General features: G+C 41.2%; 1 protein-coding gene across 1 annotated transcript in view; it reads left to right on the plus strand.

Annotated features, from left to right (window-relative positions):
- Positions 1–5,379: 5,379 nt before the first annotated feature.
- NEMF (nuclear export mediator factor) overlaps positions 5,380–25,020 on the plus strand; it is a 52,655-nt gene continuing 33,014 nt past the window's right edge. The window contains exons 1-7 of the mRNA XM_046651491.1: positions 5,380–5,496; positions 6,177–6,245; positions 6,391–6,493; positions 9,753–9,878; positions 21,422–21,570; positions 22,510–22,577; positions 24,062–24,148. Coding sequence (XP_046507447.1) covers positions 5,438–5,496; positions 6,177–6,245; positions 6,391–6,493; positions 9,753–9,878; positions 21,422–21,570; positions 22,510–22,577; positions 24,062–24,148 — 661 coding nt within the window. The 5' untranslated portion in view covers positions 5,380–5,437. The remainder of the gene's footprint in view (positions 5,497–6,176; positions 6,246–6,390; positions 6,494–9,752; positions 9,879–21,421; positions 21,571–22,509; positions 22,578–24,061; positions 24,149–25,020) is intronic.

Genomic DNA, 25,020 nt, shown 5'->3' on the forward strand with positions numbered 1-25,020 from the left:
GTTTGGTAATAAAACTTAGAGTCACCCTCTATTCCGACAATTTTTTGATGGGACTTACGAGTTGGGCCAGAGTAGCAAACAAGTACAGAGTAAGTGGCTCCCGTATCAATAAGAAAATTGATTAGCTTACCTTCCACTCCAGAGGAACCCAGGGCTCAGTCTGTTCGATGGTGATGGGAGCCAGACTGGCCTCTGGGCCCTTTCAGGCGGAGTCCTCAAGATCACATCTCCGGGCAGGGAAGTGTGTTCTTGGCCCCTCCTCACTCTGGAGGCGAGGACAATCACACTTCCAATGTCCCTCTTGCTTGCAGAGAGGCCCAGGCCCGGGTGGAAGATCCTTTCTTAGGGACTATTTTCTCCCGTGTCAGAGTTGTCGGCAACGGTAACAAGGGGACTTACCTGGGCCTCCGGCATTGGTAGTTTGAGACTTGGGCCCTGGTTAGCCTGTTTCTGTGGCATATCTGCAATGGCATCTGCTAAAATGTGAGCCTGTATCTTGCCCTGTAACTTTGCCCTTCTGTCCTTATCCTGTTTAAGAGTCAAGTCCTGATCATTGAACACCTGAGTAGCAACCTCCAAAAGTCTCTGTACAGGTGTTTGAGGACCCAAGGCCAATTTAGTTAATTTTCGGCATATGCCTGGGGCAGACTGACTCAGGAAGTGCATGTTTAGAATTGTCATCCCTTCAGGAGAAGTAGGGTCTAGATTAGTGTATTTTTGAATAGTTTCAGTTAATCTCCCTTGGAAAAGGACAATGTTTTCATCTGTTTCCTGAGTTATTTCCTGGAGTTTGTCAAAATCGACTGGCTTTGTAAATCCCTTCTTCATTCCCTCTATTAAACAAGTAATCACGTGATTTCGTTGTCCTCGATCTTCTTCATCCCTATAATACCATTTGGGGTTTGTGTGTGGTACCTGCTGGACATCTATGTCTGTCTCTAGTATGTAAGTCATCTGCAAATTCACATTCTCCCGCCCAAATGTGACATTTTCCATCTATAGTGCAGCAACGAGTAAGAATAATATAAATATCCTGCCAGGTTAAATCAAACATCGTGATGAGCTGTCGACAGCCATCAATAAATTAGGAAGGATGTTTTGAATATCTACCCAGTTCTATCTTTATTTGAGCCATATCAGACATTGAAAATGGCACATGGACTTGAATGGTCCCCATTTCCCCATGTGCTGCCTCACGGAGAGGGAAATGTCCAGGATTATAAGAGGTCCCACTCCTCATATGACCTGCAGGACTTATGGGGATTGAGGATTCAATTTTAGGTTCCTTCTTGTAGGGAGGGGGTATTCTGGTCTTTGAGTCCTCGGGAGAGGTTAATTCATCAGGAGCTGCAGGGGCCTTAGGAATAGGTCTAACAAGGCAGTCATCATCTAATATATCAGGTATAGGTTTTTCTACTTTAGTTGGGGAAGCTAGACACATGCGACAAACCACTCTGAGTTCAGGCTTTTGATTTAGAGCCATGAACGCCTGACTAAAAGGGATTTCCGACCATTTTTACAGGCAGCGGCAAAGTAAGTCTAGTTGAAAAATAGTATTAAAATTTAGGATGCCATTCATGGGCCATTTTTCCTCATTCAGAGTATATTGAGGCCAAACAGTATTACAGTAAAAAATAACTCTATTTTTCTTTAGGTCTTGTAGATCAAATTTTATCTAGTTATTTAAAAGGCAACCCAAAGGTGAGTCCTTAGGAATGGAAGTAGAAGCTCCCATGGTCCTAGGAAACAAAAAGACAAATGAAGAGAGATGAAAGAAAAGGGTCCATTACCTTGAAATTCCCACTTGAACCTAGGGCAGTATCCAACCCCTTGTTCTGCCTGTGGGGTTCCTAGAGCAAGGGGTGATGGGGGCGTCCCCCCTCATTGCATCCCTTGTATATCCCCTATTATGCCTGGCAATAATAGGTGCCTGGTGAATGGTCCCAGAGATAGAAGAATAGAGAAAAACAGTGAAGAATTTTCTGCCAGTCTGGGGGACATTCTACTCAATTGCATCCTGGAGCTGTTCTCCCAAGAAAAGATTCCCATACTCAACCAAAGGTTAGAGTTTGGTACTTTCCTTGAATGGGAGTCCCAATTGGGACTTTCGTGCAGTTCAGAGTGTGATCAGGAGCCACAGGGAGGGATACCAATCCAACCTTAGGAAAAGAAACCTGCCATGGGAGTCTTGGAGATTGGCGACCATCCTAATGACTTAAGCAGTTGACCTGCACCCATGTAGAATTTATATATTACAGATAGGATTAGGAAGGAATGGATTAATTCATTCTTCATCACCCTCAGGCTTAAGGTACTGATTCTCTTTGGGCTGAATGGCATCGTTTGCCCCATAGTGTAGCCATGGGCAGCAAAGTTGAATTCATACAGCTGTCCAAGAAAGTTCCCAATGAATAAGAGAATTTAGACCCATCCTTGAAAAAGAGGAAGGCACAAGGAAGAAAAGTGTGCTTACCAGAACTTAAGCTCACAAGGTGGTGAAGCAAGATCCCCGTACAGGAGACCAAAAGAAATGATGTGGGCTTGGTGAGCCAAGGAGTCAAAAGAAAGATTTCTTGGACTCTCAAGGTCTGGTGGTAGTGCTCCTTTATTCAGAGAATAGCATGCGGACAGGACCTGTGGGCAGTGAAGAGCTGCAAGCATGGTGACAGAACACATGGGCTGTGAAAAGCTACAATGTGTTGAGGGTAGGGCTAAATTTACAAGGCATGGGTACATGAATTATTTTTTACTAGACAAAGGGAAGATGATGTAAAAAGTTGTTAAGATGGTATCAGTGCAGGTGGGGTTGATATCGAACCTGAAGTGTGTTCGCTCACCCATTGCACAGTAAACCAATCTCTGACACTGGGTGTAGTGGAAGAAAATAGGAATTTTATTATCGAACCTGAAGTGTGTTCACTCACCCATTGCACAGCAAGCCAATCTCTGACCCTGGGTGTAGTGGAAGAAAATAGGAATTTTATTATTGCACAGCGCTGAGCAAGCAGAGAGGGCAGCTAATGCTGAAATCCCAAACTCCCCCAAAAGCTAAAAGTAAGGGTTTTAATTTGGGGTTTTAGGTAGGGGAGGGGGACCACATGGCCTTGGTGATCGGAGCTTTCCCACCAGCCTGTCTTTGGCGGTGAGACTACTTGCAGAGAGGAGGGAGCCTGTGACCTCGCTGGTCAGCAGCTTTCCCACCAGCCCGTATCTCTTTGAGGGGAGGAGATAATGAATCCAGGTGATTGTCCTTGGTGGTGTCTGTCTCCATGGAGGATGGTGGATTCTGGAGCCAGGAAGTCAGGGAGTAAGCAGGGAATGAGCGCTTTGGTTTTAACCCCATATATGCTGGGCTTAATGTGGGGAAACCCGTATCAGGATCTGATTATTGTGCAGTGTATAACCTTAGATATGAATCAGGTCAGGATGTCCTGTACTTCCTGGAGGACGATATAGATGGGCATGTAGGCCAGAACACCTTGGGCTTCCCTCCCTGGGGCAGCCTTGATCCACATCAAGTAGCACCTGCCTGTGGTTTCATATATTCACTTTCATCTTCTTTTTGAAAATCAGAAGATGATTTGCCCACCTCCTGTTGCTCTTACTTTTTCCACAAATCCTCAAGTATCCTTGGTTTAGAATTTTCTCAAAATAGAGAAATTGCTTCAAAAACTAGAAATGATAGAATTTAGTAGTAAATGATGCAGCTCCCCTGTAATTTTTACACTTATCTTGATCTCTCTCCCTTACGTATTTTTTTTGCATTTTTCTTCTGATGCATATTTTCCTTGACAGACAAAGCAGAAGCTATGCTATGCGTTAGTCGATGGGCTGACTGTCCCCAGTATCACTTAAGTTAGTATCCTGCTCCCCTCACGTGGGTCTAGGCCCCTAAGGTGGGAGTTTGCTACAAGGTACTTCAGTTTTTATCTTTAAAGAAGCACCTGAGTGTTGTCCCTTTCAATGCTGAGTTTTTATACGGGTTGCTTTTATGCAAAATATTTAGGCATTCTTTAGGGAATGCCTTCAAAGCCGGCATAAGAATCTTAGCATTGTTCATGCACAGTTAGACCTCTCACTTTTACAGGTTAGACTACAGCCGACTTGACTTCCAGTCTTTCCTAAACCCTCCAAATGGTTTATTTTATGTTTCGAGCTATTCGGCGTGGTTTACTGTGCCGTTCGTGCTACAACAGCCTGCAGTTGCTGCCTTCTTCTGAAACGGCAACGCGCCCGTCCTGCTCAGGGTCGCCCTCTGCTGGCGGGAACTCTCGTCGTCGCGACCCGCGGCCGGCAGCCTCAAGCATCCTCGCGGGCCGGCTCCGAGCGCCGGGCGCGGTGGCGCGCGCCTGTAGTCCCAGCTACTCGGGAGGCTGAGGCTGGAGGATCGCTTGAGCCCAGGAGTTCTGGGCTGCCGTGCGCTATGCCGATCGGGTGTCCGCACTAAGTTCGGCATCAATATGGTGACCTCCCGGGAGCGGGGGACCACCAGGTTGCCTAAGGAGGGGTGAACCGGCCCAGGTCGGAAACGGAGCAGGTCAAAACTCCCGTGCTGATCAGTAGTGGGATCGCGCCTGTGAATAGCCACTGCACTCCAGCCTGGGCAACATAGCGAGACCCTGTCTCTTTTGCGTCCTCGTCTCAAAGCAGCCTGCCACCTGCGTCCTGCCCCAACACGACAGACAGGGCGGGCTTTCCACTCCTGCGCGACCCTTTCCCGCGACGCCCCAGTCCCCCGGGGCGGACAGTCTTGTCTTACTTCATCTCACTTCACCCTTATCTACGAAACACCCGAATGCTCAGGTTGCCGAGCGGTCTATGGAGCCCCTACTGTATACGGGGCGCTGCGCTGAGCCGAGGGACACCAGGGCGATGTGGGACGAGCCCCCACGTGCGCCGGAGGTTCTCGGGGACGGCCCGTCCGGACGGGAACTCCTTTGGGGGCTGGTGCGCCTCGATGGCCGAGGGTACCGCAAGGCCAAGGAAACCGCTCCGCTCGGTGCATCTCAAAACCCTACACGTCGAGTCCTGAATGGGAAGGGGCGGTCGCCGGCATCCCCGGGCCCCGCCGCCGGTCGGGGACAGCCCCTAGGACGTGCTGGGGAACCACCACCAGCAGGGGGCACCACGGAGGCGGCTAAGGCCGGAGCACCCGGGGGCGAGGTCGTCGGAGTAGTCCGCCAGCTTTCCAGGAAGGCATGCAGTTTCACGAAGGCACTTTGGGTCTATTTCGAATTGTTCTGGTACCACGAAAAGCCAGTCGACGGCGGCTCGACAGCGGGACTCCACGGCAAAGCGACGCAAACGCGTTCGCCTCGAGGAATCTTGGGTCCTCTGGGCGGCCGTAGGGCGCCGCCAAGTGCGCCTGCGCGCCCGAGCGGCGGCGTTGAGTCAGGCCGGCGGTGGGGGCGACTGCGGCGGCCGCCCTCGCAGCGCCATGAAGACCCGCTTCAGCAGCGTGGACCTCCGCGCTGTGCTCGTGGAGCTGAACGCCAGGTGCTGCACGGCGGGGGCGGGCCCGTGGTGGGAGCGCGGCCGGCGTCCCCGACCCCCGGCGCCGTCGCTGTGGACCCGGCGCGGTCCGGGCGGGCGAGCGCGTGATGTCCGGCCCGGGCCCCCGGCGCGCCGGCCTGCGTCGCGGGGTTGGCGGCAGACGCTTAGTAAGGCGCGAGCCGCCGGGCGGGCGCCGGGACGGCCGAGGGGTCATTGCTCCGAGGTCTCCGGACGCGAGGCCTGGCGTCTGGGACCCTCCTCGCCCCGGGGAGACGGGGCGTCGCCGTTGTAGCTGCAGGTGGCACGTCTGGCCTGAGCGCGGGGTTCTGTGCTTCCTGTCGCTCAGCTGCGTGAGCTTTGTCCTGTTTCCCAGCGCCTCCTTCACCTTTTTTTCTTTTGTAATAAATTAAGTGGATTCGATTTTACTTTATGTCCTAAAAAATATTGGGTCATTTCAGAGAAGCACGGCATTGTGCGGGGTTCCTCGGGCTGCTGTGCCGCTTTGTCCTTACATAGTGCAGTAGGGTTGGTGGCCCTCAGACTCTGCTCCCGGTTGCCTCGGTCCTCGGGGTCGGAGGTCCCGGCTCGCAGCATCTGCTGCCGCCGCCGCCGCCGCGTCGCGGGAAGTTTTCTGTTTCGAGTGATAAAGTGTGACTTGGTACTTGTTTCCTGTCTCTTTGCAGCTTGCTAGGAATGAGAGTAAACAATGTTTATGATGTGGATAACAAGACGTATCTTATTCGTCTTCAGAAGTAAGAGCATTTTATAGACTTGTTTTATCTTTGATCATTAAACGTGAGAGTATTGATTTTTTTTTTTTTTTTTACTTTTATTCTGTTTCACCGAGTTAGCGTTGGCAAATGCCCTAAAGAAAAATTTGACTCTTTTCTTCTACAGACCAGATTTTAAAGCAACGCTATTACTGGAATCTGGCATACGAATTCACACAACAGAATTTGAGTGGCCTAAGAATATGATGCCGTCTAGTTTTGCCATGAAGGTAAATTTTAAGTTATACTTGAACCTGGATTTTAAGGCCCTGAGATTGGTCACGAGCAATTGAAGTTTTAAGCTGTTTGGTTTTCCTTATTGTTATGACTAAAGTAAACATAAAATAGAGATAGAGTAGTTGGTAGACACTGGGATAAATTAAGTAAATGTTTATTGTCTTCTCTCTATACCCCATTGTGCTCCACATCTTTCTGTTCCCATAGTCCTCATTCTAGTTCAAGCTTTTCTAACAGTCTTCCTTGCAGTCCGTTAACTCCACCCCACTTCTTGCTGTCAGAAAAGTTCTGTAGTAGATCAACCCTAATTTTTCTAAAGCATCATTTTCATTAGTTTCTCACCTTTTATGATTCCCTAATTTGTGAATCTATATCCTAGCATTCTTGGCTTTCTATGATCTGCCCTCCCCCCTCCTCTTTTCCTAGTCTTATCTTCCACAGCTCACTCTTGAGCTGCCAATCTGTATTTTGTGACAGTCTTCAGTGACGTTAGTATATTACCAGCCATTATATCTTTCTACTTTTCATTTCTCTCTTTGTTTTTTACTATTAAAATTGAGATCATGTGTTTGTTGACTTGTTACTCCTTCGCTTATTGACATTACAGATATACTGAAAGTTCATGTGGTACAGAGGAAAGACGTTAGAGTCAGATAGATATACCTAACTTTGAATTAATGGTTTTGCCACTAAATAATTTTATAACCCAGAAAACTTTCTTAACCTCTTGGAACTTAGTTTCTTTAAATGTAAAGTGTGGATAATGCCTCCTTTGTGGAGTTATTGGCGAGGATTGATTGAAGTAGCATGTAAAGCACCTAACACAATGCCTGACACGTATTAGGGCTCCATATGTATTAATTTCCTTCTTCCTCTCCTCCTCACTTTCCTTCAGAAATGTATTTGTTTTGGCATTGTGTTATTTCATTAGAGGCTTTACAGAGAAGAGCCTTATCCCCAGCAACTTAGAGTCTGTTTTGGATTACAAGTTAGGTAAGTGTTTCCCAAATCACGAGGCCCGTCATAAAATAATCAAATTCTTAAGAATTTAATTTACTTAATAGTAACCCAAAATGGTTCTTTTGGGGATTGTCCTGAATAATAATTACCCTTTTTGTTTGTATAGCGTTTTTCAAAGTAGATGAATAATTTATATTTCATTTGTTTAACAGCTCAGTGGATATGAAGAACAAATATTATAATTTTAGTTTTAAAGATGATGTAACAGATAATAAGACGTATGATACTGGAATTGTGTAAATATCCCCAAATCAGGCTACTCCAATAGGAGGTCAAACACTCTAAAAAAATCTTGAGTTTTATGAGTTAGGTGTACGTGTGAATCTAAATGTGTAGAAAGATTCCCTCCGATGGAGCCAAAAGTGTTAATTTACTTTTTATTTGCAGCATTATTTACTTTATAAATAACTTAGAGAGCTATTGTATGGCACAGCCAGGGTCATTTTCAGTGTGTGATAAATCACAGTGATTGTTCCCAGTTCTCACTTTTGGGGACGCCAGTATAGATTTGTGGCACTGATAGAAAGTTGTTTCACCAATTTACTCACAGGGAAATGAATGAAAAACAAGCTCTACATATGTACTGTATGCCCATCTATACTCATAATAGATAATCTTTCCTTTTTCACCGTTCCATGCTACAGACTTCTGTTCCTTTCAAGAATACCTTTTATCTTCTTTTTTTTTAAGGTATACTTTTTGGTGAGGAAGATTGGCCCTGAGCTAACACTGTTGCTAATCCTCCTCTTTTTGTTTTTTTCTCCCCAAAGCCCCAGCACATAGTTGTGTATCCTAGTTGTAAGTCATTCTAGTTCTTTGATGTGGGATGCCGCCACAGCATGGCCTAATGAGCAGTGTGTAGGTCTGTGCCCAGGATCCAAACCAGCGAACCCCAAGCTGCAAAAGCAGAGCATGTGAATTTTAACCGCTTGGCCATGAGGCTGGCCCCATCTTCATTTTAACTTTATTTTTCTCGAGTAAAAGTGTTACTGGGGGACTCTGGATTGTCGTTTTTCCCTGGGGATTTAAAGATAGCACTATATGTAAGTCAGTGTTTACATCCAGATCAATACAGGCCACTCTTAAGTCAGAACTGTTGGATTTTAGGAGAGGGTGATGTTTATTTTATGAAGGTTGAAAAGTGTTCTTATATCTGCCTGCCCAAATAAGTACATAAAATGAGTATTTTAGTAAATTTGAACTGTATGGTCTAGAGAAGAACTTGTCTTAGTTATGAAAGATTTGGCGTTAATTCTGAGAATGACTGTATATTTCTTGTTTGTTTGTTTTAAGGTGGTTTTAGATTAATTTCTCTGTAAAATTTGTCTTGAATTTGAGTCTTGAAGAAAAAAACATTCTTTCTTTCCGGTCTTGACTAAGGGTCTTTCAAATTCAAAATTAGAAACAATTATAAGATGGTTTTTAGGGGCTACAGAGTATTCTTGTTTCTGCTCCGTGTCATACTTAAATATTTGTACTAAAGCTTGGTATGTGTAATCTAGAACAATAGGTATTTACCAAATAATTTGTATTGGGGTTTAGCATGCTAATTTTAATTGCTAATAAGAACAAGAACGTTATGACTAAGGATAGGAGAAACGGGATTTAATAAAGAATAAGAGTTATTATATTTGGTTATGAGCTAGGTTGATCAAAAGCTTGGGGACAGTACCATAAAAATTCTGTGTTTGGGTTATATTAATAAAATTTGTGGGGATAGAGGGTAATTGGATGTAATTTAGAAGACTAATTTGTAGAATCCCAATAAGTTCATGGTTCAGAATTTGAATTTTAAGTGGAAGATTAGGGAAACCACTAATTAATTTTGAACAGAAGCACTTGAAAGGAAATTTGGGATATTTAAAAGATGGGAGTAGACAGAGACTTCAAACAAAGTTATGGTTTGAGTGAGGTCAAGAGGGCAGGAACAAGGTTTTCAGCAGTGGTATAAAAGCAACAAGATAAATTAAGTTCTAGGTCTGTCATTGTCTACGTAAAAATTGAATATAAAATATTGTGTCAGAGTTAGCAGTAAAAGTTGTCTGAAGTAAAATGTTTTTCCTCTAATTATCACCTGCAAGCTTTCATTTTATGACTATGCTGTTTTATTTACTACTTTTAAAATGTTATTCTTGGTAGTAATGAAAAGAAGAAACTTATTCATAAACCAGTACCAAATGATTAGGAATTCACTTTTACTATAAAATGCCTTTTTCTTCTGTTTCTTGCTAGTGCCGAAAACATTTGAAGAGTCGGAGATTAGTCAGTGCAAAACAGCTTGGTGTGGATAGAATTGTAGATTTTCAGTTTGGAAGTGATGAAGCTGCTTATCACTTAATCATTGAGCTCTACGATAGGGTAAGTTAAATTTGGGGGATGGGATAAAGGAGAATTCATCATATATTGTTAATTATTCATGTAATAGTGCTGTAAAACATGGGTGGGGAACGTTTTTTCTGTGTCAAAGGCTATTGATACATTAGGATAGTAATCAAGTACCACACAAGTAAAATATAATTTTTCAGTAATAACCTTCATTTTATCTGGAGGTCAGAATTTAGGTAGACCGTACCTGTTTAAAATAGCATTATGAATGTAGGAGATGACGATCTGAGAATTGAAGAAATTATCTGATGCTTTATATTTCAGGACTAGTGTGGTGCATCCAGAAAATAGTCAGATGTGTCATAAATAAGACATCAGTTGAGACTGAGGGACATTGTGGTGTTTTTATAGTGACATCGGTCATTGGAAGACTACTGATGGCCTCACCATTCTTGCTTGTTGCCTCTCACTCTTCCCATTGGTCACCAAATTCTGTCTGGGAAATGTTTCCTGAGCTACTTACAGCAAAATAAATTCTATATGCATAAAAAATTCAAATTAAAAAAGTGAAACCATAGAAGTACTAGGTGAAAATATGGATTAAGATTGATGAATTTGGGATGAAAAAGACTTCTAAGCGTAACAGTGAAAACAAGTACTGATAGATAATAGATATGACTACTTAATTTTGAAACTGCGTAAGGCAAAAAACACTGTGAACTATATCAAAAGATAAGGAACTGGGGAAAAATATTTTAACTTGTATGGTAAAAGATGTTCATAACCTTAACGGGCAGTTTCCACAAAGGACTCAAGTGGAAAAATGGGCGAAGTGCTTGATTAGACAATTTAAAAAAGAATAAACGCAAAGAGCTCATAAAAGCATGAATACGTGTCAAAATTCATGAATTACTGAAAAATAAAAACAAAGATATTTTTATTCCTCCTTGCCTTCCTTTTTTTCTTTCTGTGCCAAAAGATAAGCAATTGGAAAGTTTGACGAGAACCAGCATTAGGAAGAATGTAGAGGAACAAGGGCAGATTAGAACATTATTTTTGGAAGATTATTTGATAGTATAGAACATGATTTTTCAGATTTTTGTGTGTGAGCTTTGACCCAGGAATTCCACTTCTAGGAATTTATCTTAAGAATTAAATGAGACAAGTGCTTAGGAAGGAGCATACCAAGGATATTCATCATAGTGTTGATAATAGTTAAAACTTGGAAATAACCTAAATGTCTCTGTTTTTTGTGTTTTTTCCCCTCTCCATTTCTTCATAATTGTCATCCCTTAAATGTTCCCATTTATTTTTTGCGTGAGTCAGTTGGGCTGGACTTATCACAGCTCTTAGGTGTAAATTGGTCCCCAGTTGTTCCTCATCTGTGGGATTTTTCTCTTGTAGCCAGACTCCAAGCTACTCTGTTATTCAAAACTAAATGTCTTTGAGTAAGAGATTGGTTAAGTAATTAGGGGAAACCCAAATAATAGAATACCATGCAGTTTTTAAAAATAATAATGCTGAGGAGCCAGCCCCGGGGTGGAGTGGTTAAGTTCTTGCACTCCACTTTGGCGGCCCAGGGTTTTGCCGGTTCAGATCCTGGGCGCAGATATGGCACTGCTTGTCAAGCCATGCTGAGGTGGCATCCCACATGCCACAAGTAGAAGGACCCACAACTAAAATAGACAACTATGTGCTGGGGGGCTTTGGGGAGAAAAAAGGAAAAATAAAATCTTTAAAAAAAAAATAACATTGAGCTATTTGTTTTTTATTTCTTATGAATGTTTTTACAACGTGCTTGTAATAATTTTAAGCTTTTTATTAGCAGTGTGACACATACTTCATAAGTGTACAATTTAGTTGACTGTCACAAAGTGAACATACCTCTGTTAGTTACTGACCTGGATGTGGGACAGGACAGCACGACCAGGTGCCGATCCTTGCACTTGTCTTTAATTGTCTATGCACTTCTCTTTGCCAGTGATTCTTGGAACCATCTTTTTGCCCCCTTCCCTGAGGCAAGAGCAGCTGCAGCTGCTGCCCACCTGGAATTGATTTTTGTATGTGGTCTCAGATAGTGGTCAATTTTAAACATTTGTATGACACCCTCTTTTAAAAGATTTTTTAAAAACTTTCTTGTTTTGAAATGATTGTAGATTGCCAGGAAGTTGCAGAGATAGAACAGAGAGTGATGTACCCTTCACTCAGTTTCCCTCAGTTGTTACATCTTACATAAGTATAGTACAGTCTCAAAATCAGGAAACTGATATTGGTGCAATGTATGCATGTGGTTGTGTACTTTTTAAAAACTTTTTATAAAGATTATGATAGTTTACAACCTTGTGAAATTTCAGTTGTACATTATTGTTAGTCATGTTGTAGGTGCACCACTTCACCCTTTGTGCCCTCCCTCCCCCCCTTTTCCCCTGGTAACCACCAATCAGTTCTCTTTGTCTGTATGTTCAACTTCCACCTATGAGTGGAGTCATACAGAGTTCATTTCATATCTGGCTTATTTCGCTTAACATAATACCCTCAAGGTCCATCCATGTTGTTGTGAATGGGACCATTTTATCCTTTTTTATGACTGAGTAGTATTCCATTGTGTATATGTGTGTGTATATATATATATCTATACCGTATCTTCTTTATCCAATCATCAGTTGATGGGCGCTTAGGTTGCTTCCACATCTTGGCTATTGTAAATAATGCTGCAGTGAACGTAGGGGTGCATGGGACTTTTGGAATTGCTGACTTCAAGCTCTTTGGATAGATACCCAGTAGTGGGATGGCTGGGTCATATGGTATTTCTATTTTTAATTTTTTGAGAAATCTCCATACTGTTTTCCATAGCACCGGTTTGCATTCCCACCAACAGTGTATGAGGGTTCCTTTTTCTCCACAACCTCTCCAACATTTGTCACTTTTTGATTTGGTTATTTTTGCCATTCTAACAGGTGTAAGGTGATATCTTAGTGTAGTTTTGATTTGCATTTCCCTGATGATTAGTGATGATGAGTATCTTTTCATGTGCCTATTGGCCATCCATATATCTTCTTTGGAGAAATGTCTGTTCATGTCCACTGCCCATTTTTTGATCAGGTTGTTTGATTTTTTTCTTGTTGAGCTGTGTAAGTTCTTTATATATTATGGAGATTAACCATTTGTCAGATAAATAACTTGTAAATATTTTTTCCCAACTAGTAGGTTGTTTTTTTGTTTCAATCCTGTTTTCCCTTGCCTTGAAGAAGCTCTTTAGTCTGATGAAGTCCCATTTGTTTATTCTTTCTGTTGTTTCCCTCGTCTGAGGAGTTATGGTGTCTGAAAAGATCCTTTTGATACTGATGTCAAAGAGTGTACTACCTATATTCTCTTCTAGAAGACTTATTGTTTCAGGCCTAATCTTTAGGTCTTTGATCCATTTTGAGTTTATTTTTGTGAATGGTGAAAAAGAATGGTCAATTTTCATTCTTTTACATGTGGCTTTCCAGTTTTCCCAGCACCATTTGTTGAAGAGACTTTCTTTTCTCCATTGTAGGCCCTCAGCTCCTTTGTTGAAGATTAGCTGTCCGTAAATGTGTGGTTTTATTTCTGGGCTTTCAATTCTGTTCCATTGATCTGTGCATCTGTTTTTGTACCAGTATCATGCTGTTTTGATTACTGTAGCTTTGTAGTATGCTTTGAAGTCAGGGATTGTGATGCCTCCAGCTTTGTTCTTCCTTCTCAGGATTGCTTTAGCAATTCGGGGTCTTTTGTTGCCCCATATGAATTTTAGGATTCTTTGTTCAATTTCTGTAAAGAATGTCATTGGGATTCTGATTGGGATAGCATTGAATCTGTAGATTGCTTTAGGTAGAATGGACATTTTAACTACGTTTATTCTTCCAATCCATGTGCATGGAATGTCTTTCCATCTCTTTATGTCGTCATCCATTTCTTTCAGGAAGGTCTTGTAGTTTTCGTCGTATAGGTCTTTCACTTGCTTGGTTAAATTTACCCCAAGGCATTTTATTCTTTTTGTTGTGATTGTGAATGGGATTGAGTTTTTGAGTTATTTTTCTGTTAGTTTGTTGTTAAAGTATAGAAATGCTACTGATTTATGTATGTTGATTTTATACCCTGCAACTTTGCTGTAGCTGTTGATTATTTCTAATAGTTTTCCTATGGATTCTTTGGGGGTTTCTATATATAAGATCATGTCGTCTGCAAACAGCGAGAGTTTCACTTCTTCATTGCCTATTTGGATTCCTTTTATTTCTTTTTCCTGCCGAATTGCTCTGGCCAAAACCTCCAGTACTATGTTGAATAAGAATGGTGAGAGTGGACACCCTTGTCTTGTTCCTGTGCTCAGAGGGATGGCTTTCAGTTTTTGCCCATCGAGTATGATGTTGGCTGTGGGTTTGTCATATATGGCCTTTATTCTGTTGAGGTACTTTCCTTCTATACCCATTTTATTGAGAGTTTTTATCATAAATGGATGTTGGATCATGTCAAATGCTTTCTCTCCATCTATTGAGATGATCATGTGGTTTTTGTTTCTCATTTTGTTAATGTAGTGTGTCACGTTGATTGACTTGTGGATGTTGAACCATCCCTGTGCCCCTGGTGTAAGTCCCACTTGATCATGATGTATAATGTTTTTAATGTATTGCTGTATTCAGTTTGCCGAAATTTTGTTGAGGATTTTTGCATCTATGTTCATCAGTGATATTGGCCTGTAGATTTCCTTCTTTGTGTTGTCCTTGTCAGGTTTTGGGATCAGGGTGATGTTGGCTTCATAGAATGTGTTAGGGAGTGCTCCATCTTCCTCAATTTTCTGGAATAGTTTGAGAAGGATAGGTATTAAATCTTCTTTAATTGTTTGGTAGAATTCTCCAGAGAAGCTGTCTGGTCCTGGACTCTTATTTTGGGGGAGGTTTTTGATTACTGTTTCAATTTCTTTACTTGTGATTGGTCTATTCAGATTCTCTATTTCTTCCTGCTTCAGTTTTGGGAGGTTGTAAGAGTCTAAGAATTTATCCATTTCTTCTAGGTTGTCCAGTTTGTTGGCATATAGTTTTTCATAGTATTCTCTTATGATCCTTTGTATTTCTGTGGTATCTGTTGTGCTTTCTCCTCTCTAATTTCTAATTTTATTTATTTGAGTCTTCTCTCTTTTTTTCTTAGTGAGTCTGGCTAAGGGTGTGTCAATTTGGTTTTTTGTTTTGAAGAACCAACTCTTTTTTTCATTGATCCTTTCTACTGTCTTTTTTGTTTCAATATCATTTATTTCTGCTCTAATTTTTATTATTTCCCTTTTTCTACTGACTTTGGGCTTTGTTTGTTCTTTTTCTAATTCTGTTAGATGTCGTTTGAGATTTCTTATCTGAGATTTTTCTTGTTTATTGAGATGAGCCTGTATTGCAGTGAATTTCCCTCTTAGGACCGCTTTTGCTGCGTCCCAAATGAGTTGGTATGGTGTGTTTTCATTTTCATTTGTCTCCAGGTAATATTTGATTTCTTCTTTAATTTCTTCACTAATCTATTGTTTGTTCAGTAACATGTTGTTTAGTCTGCACATTTTTGCCTCTTTCCCAGCTTTATTCTCATAGTTGATTTCTAGTTTCATAGCATTATGATCAGAAAAGATGCTTGATATTATTTCAACCCTCTTGAATTTGTTGAGCCTTGCTTTGTTTCCCAGGATGTGGTCTATCCTTGAGAATGTTCCATGCGCACTTGAGAAGAATGTGTAACCTGCTGTTTTTGGATGCAGTGTTCTGTATATGTTAAGTCCATCTGGTCTAATGTTTCATTTAATTCTATAATTTCCTTGTTGACTTTCAGTCTGGATGATCTATCCATTGGTGTTAATGGGGTGTTGAGGTCCCCTACTACTATTGTATTGTTGTTGATGTTTCCTTTTAGTTTTGTTAACAGTTGCTTTACAAATTTTGGTGCTCCTGTGTTGGGTGCGTATATATTTATAAATGTTATGTCATCTTGGTGGAGTGTCCCTTTTATCATTATAAACTGCCCCTCTTTGATTTTCTTTATCTGTTTTGCTGTGAAGTCTACTTTGTCTGATATAAGTATGGCAACACCTGCTTTCTTATGTTCATTATTAGCTTGGAGTATTGTCTTCCATCCCTCCACTCTGAGTCTGTGTTTGTCTTTGGGGCTGAGGTGTGTTTCCCGGAGGCAGCATATTGTTGGGTCTTGTTCTGTAATCCATCCTGCCACTCTGTGTCTTTTGATTGGAGAATTCAGAATACATTTAGTGTGATTGTTGAAATGTGAGGGCCTAACACTGCCATTTTATCACTTGTTTTCCGGTTCTCTTGGACTTCCTTTGTTTCTTGTCCCATGATTTTTGGACTACTAATTCAGGTAGGTAGATTTCTATATTGGCTTTCTTCTTATTTGTAGTTTGTGTCTTTGTTCTTGTTATTTGTTTAGTGGTTACCAAGTCGTTTGTATAAAACATCTCATAGATGAGATAGTCCATTTTCTGATAGCCTCTTGTTTCCTTAGATTAAGCCATTCCATCCCTCTCCTCTTCCCCTTCTAGGTTGTTATTGTCAGATTTTTTTTTTTCTTCCTTGTGTTGTGAGTTTCTGGTTAAAATGACAAGATTATATTTATTCTTGGTGTTTCCCTTCCTCTTATCTTTAATGTTATACTTAGCCTTTGCTAACCTGTTCTGATGGAGAGCTGCAACTTTCTGATTTTGTTTTTCTACTTATCTCCTTTGCTCTGGGTTTTGTAGCCCCTTTCCTTTTTTTGATTTTTCAGCTATGAGGGTCTTCCTGAGCATTTCTTGTGGCAATGAATTCCCTTAACTTTCGTTTATCTGGGAAAGTTTTTATTTCTCCATATTTGAAGGATATTTTCGCTGGATAGAGTATTCTTGGCTGCATTTTTTGTCCTTCAGTTTTGAATATATCACTCCACTCTCTTCTGGCCTGTGAGGTATCTGCTGAGAAATGTGCTGACAGCCTTATCGGGGTTTCTTTGTAGGTTATTTCTTCTGCCTTCCTGCCCTTAGTATTTTCTCTTTGTCATTGACTTTTGCAAGCTTCACTACTATATGCCTTGGGGTTGATCTTTTTACATCAATAAAATTTGGAGATCTATTGGCTTCTGTCACGTAGAGTTCCATCTCTCTCCCAAGGTTTGGAAAGTTTCAGCCATTATTTCTTTGAACAGGCTTTTTGCCCCCTTCTCCTTCTCTTCTCCCTCAGGTATACCTATGATCCTTATGTTGCATTTCCTAATTGAGTCGGATAATTCTCAGAGAGTTTCTTCATTTCTTTTTAGTCTTAGTTCTCTCTCCTCCTCTGTCTGCAGCATTTCTATATTCCTGTCCTCCAAATTGCTAATTCTGTCCTCCAAATTATCGACCCTACTGTTCAAAGAGTCCAGATTTTTCTTAATCTCCTCCATTGTGTTCTTCATCTCCAATGTTTCCGATTGGTTCTTCTTTATAGTATCAAGCTCTTTTGTGACATAGCTCCTGAACTCGTTGAGTTATCTATCTGTATTGTCTTTTAACTCGTTGAGTTTTTTAATGATGGCTGTTTTGAATTCATTGTCATTTATGTTATAGATTTCATTGTCTTTGGGATTGTTTTCTGGGTACTTGTCATTTTCTTTCTGTTCTGGAGATTTAATATATTTTTTCATACTGCTTGATGGCGTGGATTTGTGCCTCCGCATAGAGATAGAGTTTGGTTACTGCTTCTACTTGCTACTACTGGAGTGGCGGGGGGGGGGGGCAGCTGTTTAATCTACACTGACCAGGATCCCTGTCAGCTGTTGCTGACCGGACCTGGGCCCCTGCTCATAGTCACAGTGGTCCTGTGAGGTCTCTCGTCAGCTGTGGGGACAATCACAAGGGGGCCTCAGGTTGCTGGTGCCTACTGTCGCAGACCACCTAGACACGCTCCCTCCTTAGGGTCTGCAGGAGTGTTATTGGCTTTCACAGCGGCTGGGAGCAGGTTCACCTAGATTCGCAGCTCTGTCACTGTCAGGGCCCGCAAAATCTCACTTGTCCACTATGGGCCACAGCAGAGCTATGGGTATCTTCTGCAGTGTGTGGTTGGCTCACCCAGCTGTGCTACTTCTGCCTCAGGGCCTTCCAGCCTTGTGATTGCCAGGCAGGGCCTCTCCACTAATGCTGCCCAGAGGCTTTCGCTGTGGCTGCTGTGAGACTGTGGATTTTCCCCCTGGACCACCAAGCAGGCCTGCTGGGACCCCAGCCTGCCACCACCCACTCACACTGGCTCACTGGGTGCCCCTTGCCCCCTCTGGGCGACAGCAGGAGACCATGAATCAGAAGCAGCTGGCAGGCTGCTGCCCCACCCATGATCCTCCTGCCCCCGGGCCTCCCAGCGTTCTGAATGCTGGGGAGGGCCTCTCCACTAATGCTGAGTAGAGGCTTTGTCTGCAGCTGCTGTGGGACTGTGAATTTTCCCCGTGGACCGCTGAGCAGAGCCGCTGGGGTCCAGCCTGCCCCTGCCCATTCACATGGGCTCACTGGATGTCCCCTGCCCCCTCTGGGACACTGCTGGAGTCCGTGAGACAGAGGTGGCTAGCGGGCTGCTGCCCTGCCTGGGATCCTCCTGTCCCAGAGCCTCCCAGTGTTCTGAATGCTGAGTGGGGCCTCTCCACTAATGCCGAGTAGAGGCTTTCCCTTCTGCTGCTGTGGGACCGTGGATTTTCCCACTGGGCTTAGGGGCAATTGTGGGGCGCTTAGGTAGGGCTGTAGTCACCTGTTTCTACTGTCGCTCCACTGATGTGCACACACGCCCGCCCTTGGTGTGTGGCAATGCTATGAGCATGTGCACTGGAAGAAAGTTGCTTGCAGGTACTAGGCTGTCTAGGGGTCAGGGGTCAGAGAGTTTTCACATACTCCACCTTCTCCTGGGGGGATGTCCGTCTACCTTCCGATGTGTAGCAGCATGGGTCTCTCAGGCATCCTGAGATGCTGTGTGGATATCCTTTGTTGACCGATGAATGTCCAATTAGTTGTATATTCAAAGGGGGAGAGACAAAGAAAACTGCTCACTTCGCCATGTTGCTGATGTCACTCCCGGGTTGTATATGTTTTACGTTTGTTGATTCCTGTGACCACCACTGCAATCAGATACAGAGATCCTCCTTGACAGTACCCCCCCCCCCCCATCCTATCCCTGCCTCCTGGCTACTCTGTATATAATTTTGTCATTATAAATTGGATCTTCAACAAAGAAGGCAGTCTCAGAACCTTGGTGGAGAGGATGTACCAGATACTCTTAAATAGGAGTCAATGAGGGCCAGCCCCAGTGGCCTAGTGGTTAAGTTTGGTGTGCTCCACTTTGGCAACCTGGGTTCGGTTCCCAGGAGCAGACCTACACCACTCCTCTGTCAGTGGCCATGCTGTGATGGTGGCTCACATACAAAATAGAGGAAGACTGGTAACGGATGGTAAGACAAATCTTCCTCAGCAGAAAAAAAAAAAAAAGAAATAGGAGTTGATAAACTACAGCCTGTGACCCCTTTTTGTACTGCCTGTGAGCTAAGGAATGGTTTTTAGATTTAAAAAAAGAAAAAGATGACTATGCAACAGAGTTCATATGTGGCCCACAAATCCTAAAATATTTACTCTCTTGCCTTTTACAGAAAAAGTTTGTTGACCCCTGCTCTTAAATAATAGATTCCAGTTGTTTAGGCTGATCCTGCTTAGACAGATGCCAGACTGTACTGGGGACCAAGTTAGGATTTATAAGACTTTTTAGTCCAGAGTCATATGCTTTCATGAAAATAGAGTGCTAACCTGTGATCTAGGATAATCAGAATTAATTACACAGGACTGAATAAACTGGAGAGAATCTAATTGTGATTATTTTTTTCAGAATATTGTTGGTATTATTTTTTTGATGGTTATATGATACAGCTCTTTACCTTTCTTTGACCTTTAATTTAGTAGAATATACTTTTGCAAATTGAAATTTGCAAATTGCAAATTGATATGGTCTTTAAATGGTAGTTGGCTCTCATTGATCCCTTAGAGTTTAGAAACAAATGCCTTTTACTCAAGTTTTTTTTTTTTTTTTTTACTGCTAATGGCAATGTGTATATTTACATAGGTTCAATAAGAATTTGTCCTTTCTTTTACTAGGATACAATTAAGCAAATTGATTGTGTCACCAAGGTCAAACCTGTAGTGTCGTGTTTGAGAATAAATCTCATTTAATTAGCTATGACAAGCTCACTGTAAGGAACCAAGGTTGTACTTCGTATGTAGAACTGTTGTCCACACAGCTCTTCTGAGCACCCGGCCTTCTACCTATTCTGTGGCATGTAGGATCCTAGCCTACCTGTAGGAAGGGATGGTCACTTCCTGCAGATTTGAATGACTTGAAGTAGAGAGGAATTTTCCTACATTTATAGATGTGTCACAGATAAGACTGGTAGTGATCATTTTTTTTTGGTTTGGTTTCATAGTTATGAATTAGGAGAAAAAAATAATTTTTAAATTTCTCAAGTAATAGACTGTTGAAAATAAAATTCCAAATTTTGTATGAATTCTCCAGGCAGCAGTGAAGTTTATTGCTTTAGTAATTGCTTAATACCATGTGGCTCTAGATTTGCTGACTATAGTACAAGGAGGTTTATATATATTAATTAACATTTTTTGCTGCACCTCTGTAAGTAAATCAGGCCAAGAGACAATGAAAGTAGCTGTGTGTGTGTAATCAAAAATAATTTTAGACATTATGATCATCAGAGGGGACTGTTAAAAATCCTAACTCATTAATAAATATTTTCATTTTTCCCTATATTTGCTTTCTACTTCCTAGGATACAGAATTTTTTGTGTCAGGCTGTTTTTTTACTTAACATTATAAACATTTTCCTACAATTTTTTACATGATCTTCATAAGTTAACAGCTTTTACACCTTTTGTTATGTTTAATATATCATTTATTTAACAATTTCCCCAATTTTTATATTTAGGCTGTTTCCAGTTTTTTCTATTGTAAATAAACTGCAGTGAATTTCTTTAAGCAGGTACCTTTTGGTTTTATTGACTTACTAGGCCAAGTGTGGAATTACTTGGGCAAAGGTTATAACTACCTTTATTGATTCTGCCATGTAACTATTGCTATCAAAAGACAAATTGCAGGTGAAAGTATAAATAAGTCTTTGCTTGGCTTCTGAAGTGTGTATCTGTTCTGTTTTTCTTAGTAAACTGTGTTTGTAGACCTGCCTCACGAAAGTGCAACAGTAAGGTCGGCTGGTGGTCATCAAGGTGTTAATTGCTTCTCGTGCTTCTGTTAGTGACTTCTGCAGAACCATCAGACGATGAGTTTAAAGTTGCTCTGACTTCTTTGTTATGATTCAGACTTGGAGTCTTTAAATTTGTTTATCTTATTTCACAGTCTCTGCTGGGCAAGTGCAAGGAGCACTGTTTAGATGTGACTCAAATGCTTTTTGTTTGTAACTTCATTTCTGTGGCCTTGATTAGGTTTTTAAGAGACTACATTTTCTTTCTCAATTTTTAAGAAGTTTCAAGAATGATTTGGGAAAAGCAATTATTTTATTCTATTACAGGGGAACATTGTTCTTACAGATTATGAATATCTAATTTTAAATATCCTAAGATTTCGGACTGATGAGTCAGATGATGTTAAGTTTGCTGTTCGTGAACGCTATCCAGTTGATCATGCTAGAGCTGCTGAGCCTTTGCTTACCTTGGAAAGGTAACATGTTTTGTTTATAAACTCATTTCATGTTGTATTGAAAGGTGAGATAAGTCATGTCAGAATATGAAAACTGTCACAGAAAATATTTTGTTTACTAGCATAAAATAATTAAATTTGGACTGCTCAAACTACATAAATGTGCAGGTAAGCAATTTAGCCTTATTTGGGAGGAGCAGGGTTTGTCTTTTTAATCTAAGTTTGGTGTTGTTTCAGATGCTTGTGATTTCTTGGTAAAGCAAGGGGTCTTATTAGCTATTCTGTGAGAAGACAGATGGATATCTTGGGCAGAGTGCAAAAGGAGAACGAAATTCTGGTTTAGCTAAGAAAAGGGAGTGCGGTGGGATAGGGTGCCAGTTGTAGCTGTACTCTTCTGGGCTGGAAGACTTTGCTGACTAACAGGCCACAGTCATGGGGGTGATTGGTAAAACATTGATTTCTGCCCCTCCCTCCCCTTTCTGATTCAGTATATGTGGCGTGGGGTCCAGGAATTTTTACGTGTCTAACAAGTTCTCAGGTGATGTGGATGCTGCTGATCTGGGGACTACAGTCGCCCACAGCATCCTTGAGAGTTCTTATTAAATGCTTAAATAGGTAAAGCCATTTCATTAGCCTCCACAGACAACATTTAACTGTTATAAAAATGTCTCTTTCAATGACCTATATCGGCGCATTGATGATAAGCAATATGACTTAGTTGAAAAGTATTGATTTTTCTCAGAAAACCTGGTTTCAAGTCCCGGTATGCTGTTAGGAACCCACTTACCTTGTATAAATTCCTTTAAGACTCATTTTCTTACCTACAAAGTGAACTAATTCCTCTTAGAGTACTGTGAAGATCAGGCAGATTGATGCATGTGAAAGTGTTGTGGATAGCAGTATTGCTGTAAGGTTTATTAAATATAAGATAGTGAGAGGCATGTCAATTTTATTTCACAGGTTGACTGAAATAATAGCCAGTGCACCTAAGGGCGAACTACTGAAGAGAGTTCTTAACCCATTACTTCGTGAGTAATCCTTCATAGAGCCATGACATGTTTGCAAGATAACATAGTTTTCAGGAGTATACTTAAACCTTTTATAGTTCTAGCAGAAAATTAGAACAACTTGATAAATGTAGAAAGGAGTTTAAAATGATCTTTTGAGGGACCAGCCCTGTGGCCCAGTGGTTGAGTTTGTGTGCTCCACTTCCGTGGCCCAGGGTTTCACCGGTTCAGATCTTGGGTGCGGACCTAGCACTGCTCATCAAGCCATGTTGAGGTGGTGTCCCACATAGCAGAGCCAAAAGGACCTACAACTGGAGTATGTAAGTTTGCACTGGGGGGCTTTGGAGAGAAGAACAAAAAAAGAAGATTGGCAATAGATGTTAGCTCAGGTGTCAGTCTTTAAAAGAAAAATATTTTGAGTAAGTGTTTATTTTCAAGGAAAGAGAAATTGCTATACCACATGAATTTGACCTTTGTTTATCTGTAGCTTTTATTTAAAAGCAATGTAGTTATGTGAACTAAAAGTATGTTATCGAGCACTTTAGTGCTAGCTGTAGTATTCTGAGAAATCAGGTTTTTTCCAATGTGAATCTTCAGTTTAATAACCACTTAGCTTGTTTTTGGGTTTTTTTTTTTTTTTATTATTAGTGGGCCTCAGGACCTACAAGGATCTGCCAGGTACTTGTAATAACTGGGGTAAAGTAATTCAATAAACATTTTTTTTTTTTGCTGAGGAATATCCATCCTGAGCTAACATCTATTGCCAATCGTCCTCTTTTTGCTTGAGGAAGATTTGCCCTGAGCTAATGTCTGTGCCAGTCTTCCTCTATTTTATATGTGAGTCACCACCACAGCATGGTCATCAATGAGTGGTGTAGGTCCATGCCCAGGAACAGAACCTGGGCTGCCGAAGTGGAGCACGCTGAACGTAACCACTAGGCCATGGGGCTGGCCCCTCAATAAGCTTTTATACTTGAGAAAGTGATCACTTGTCCCTGTAGTAAGGGACCTGGAAGAGGACATTTGGGCAGGCAGGTTCCCTTGATTACTGAGCATTAGGGAGTTACTCTTCCTCTCCTATGAAATTAGAATGCATTAAAAAGTTATCTTTGGAACTTTCCAGCTGATTAATATAGCATGTGTAAACTTTGTAAGTTTGGATTTTTCTGTTATTTCTTTATTGTATTAATATGGTGTATTACATTAACCAATTTTTGGATGCTGAACCAACCTTGCATTCCTGGTTTCTAATTCTTCTTATATATGTGGCTAAATTCCATTAAATTCCTGTAACTTTTACATTGCTACAATTTTATTGTAGTCTCAAATTTTTGTAAGTACTTGAATTGTCATCTCTAATAAAATTTCAAAATAAGTAAACTAACTTATTTTTACTGGCTACTGTTATAGAGTAGATCATTTATATTGGGATATAAGTTTACATTGTATTTTGAATGTTAAATTTGGTAGGAAAATATTAAAAATAATACCCTCTGCTTTTATAGCCTATGGACCAGCTCTCATTGAACACTGTCTTATAGAAAATGGATTCTCTGGCAATGTCAAAGTGGATGAAAAATTTGAAAGTAAAGGTATGTCTCCATGCTATAAGTTTTACACATTTTCATTTATTTCCTTTTTCCAAAACTATGAAAATTCTTTCTGTGAAAGTGACAAGTGAACAGATAGTTCTAGACTTAAAAACATTGACCCGTGAGTGTTCTATCCATGATGCTCCTGGCTTCCTTCTCTCATGTGCTGCTTTCTCCCTAGTAACGTGCAGTTCAACCTCTTGACCTATCTTATTACGGTTCGACTGTAGAATATTCTCCCACCCTCCCTCTAAATTTTTGAAGTGGTTACTGAACTTGAGATAGTCTCCAGTAAAAGGCTTGAGGGAGTTGAATTATTCACCTTCTTACTCAGAACCTGGAGTCCTTCTAGAAATAGTGGTATTCATGCATTTTAATTCTGTAAGTACTATAGTGTGGGTAAATGACGAATTAGGCTTTTGTAACCACTTAAGGGAACTTAATTGCCGGGTTAGGATAATAAAATATTAGAGGAAATAGAAGAAAAATGGAAGATTTGGTCTTTGACAAATTTTTATCTGTAGATTCTCATGTAAAATTTTTTTTTTTTTAATTAAGCACTTTTTTTTTCTTTTTAAAGATTTTATTTTTCCTTTTTCTCCCAAAGCCCCCTGGTACATAGTTGTGTATTTTTAGTTGTGGGCCCTTCTAGTTGTGGCATGTGGGATGCCACCTCAGCATGGCTTGATGAGTGGTCCATGTCCGAGCCCAGGATTCGAACTGGCGAAACCCTGGGCTGCTGAAGCAGAGCACTCGAACTTAACCACTCGACCACGGGGCCGGTCCCTCATGTAAAATTTTTAAAAAGTCATTCTTGATGTTTATATTTTGGGATTGTATATCGTTTCTTAAGGTTTAGGGATAATTTTTGT

This window comes from Equus quagga, chromosome 2 (assembly GCF_021613505.1).
Source record: "Equus quagga isolate Etosha38 chromosome 2, UCLA_HA_Equagga_1.0, whole genome shotgun sequence".
Lineage (NCBI taxonomy): Eukaryota > Metazoa > Chordata > Mammalia > Perissodactyla > Equidae > Equus > Equus quagga.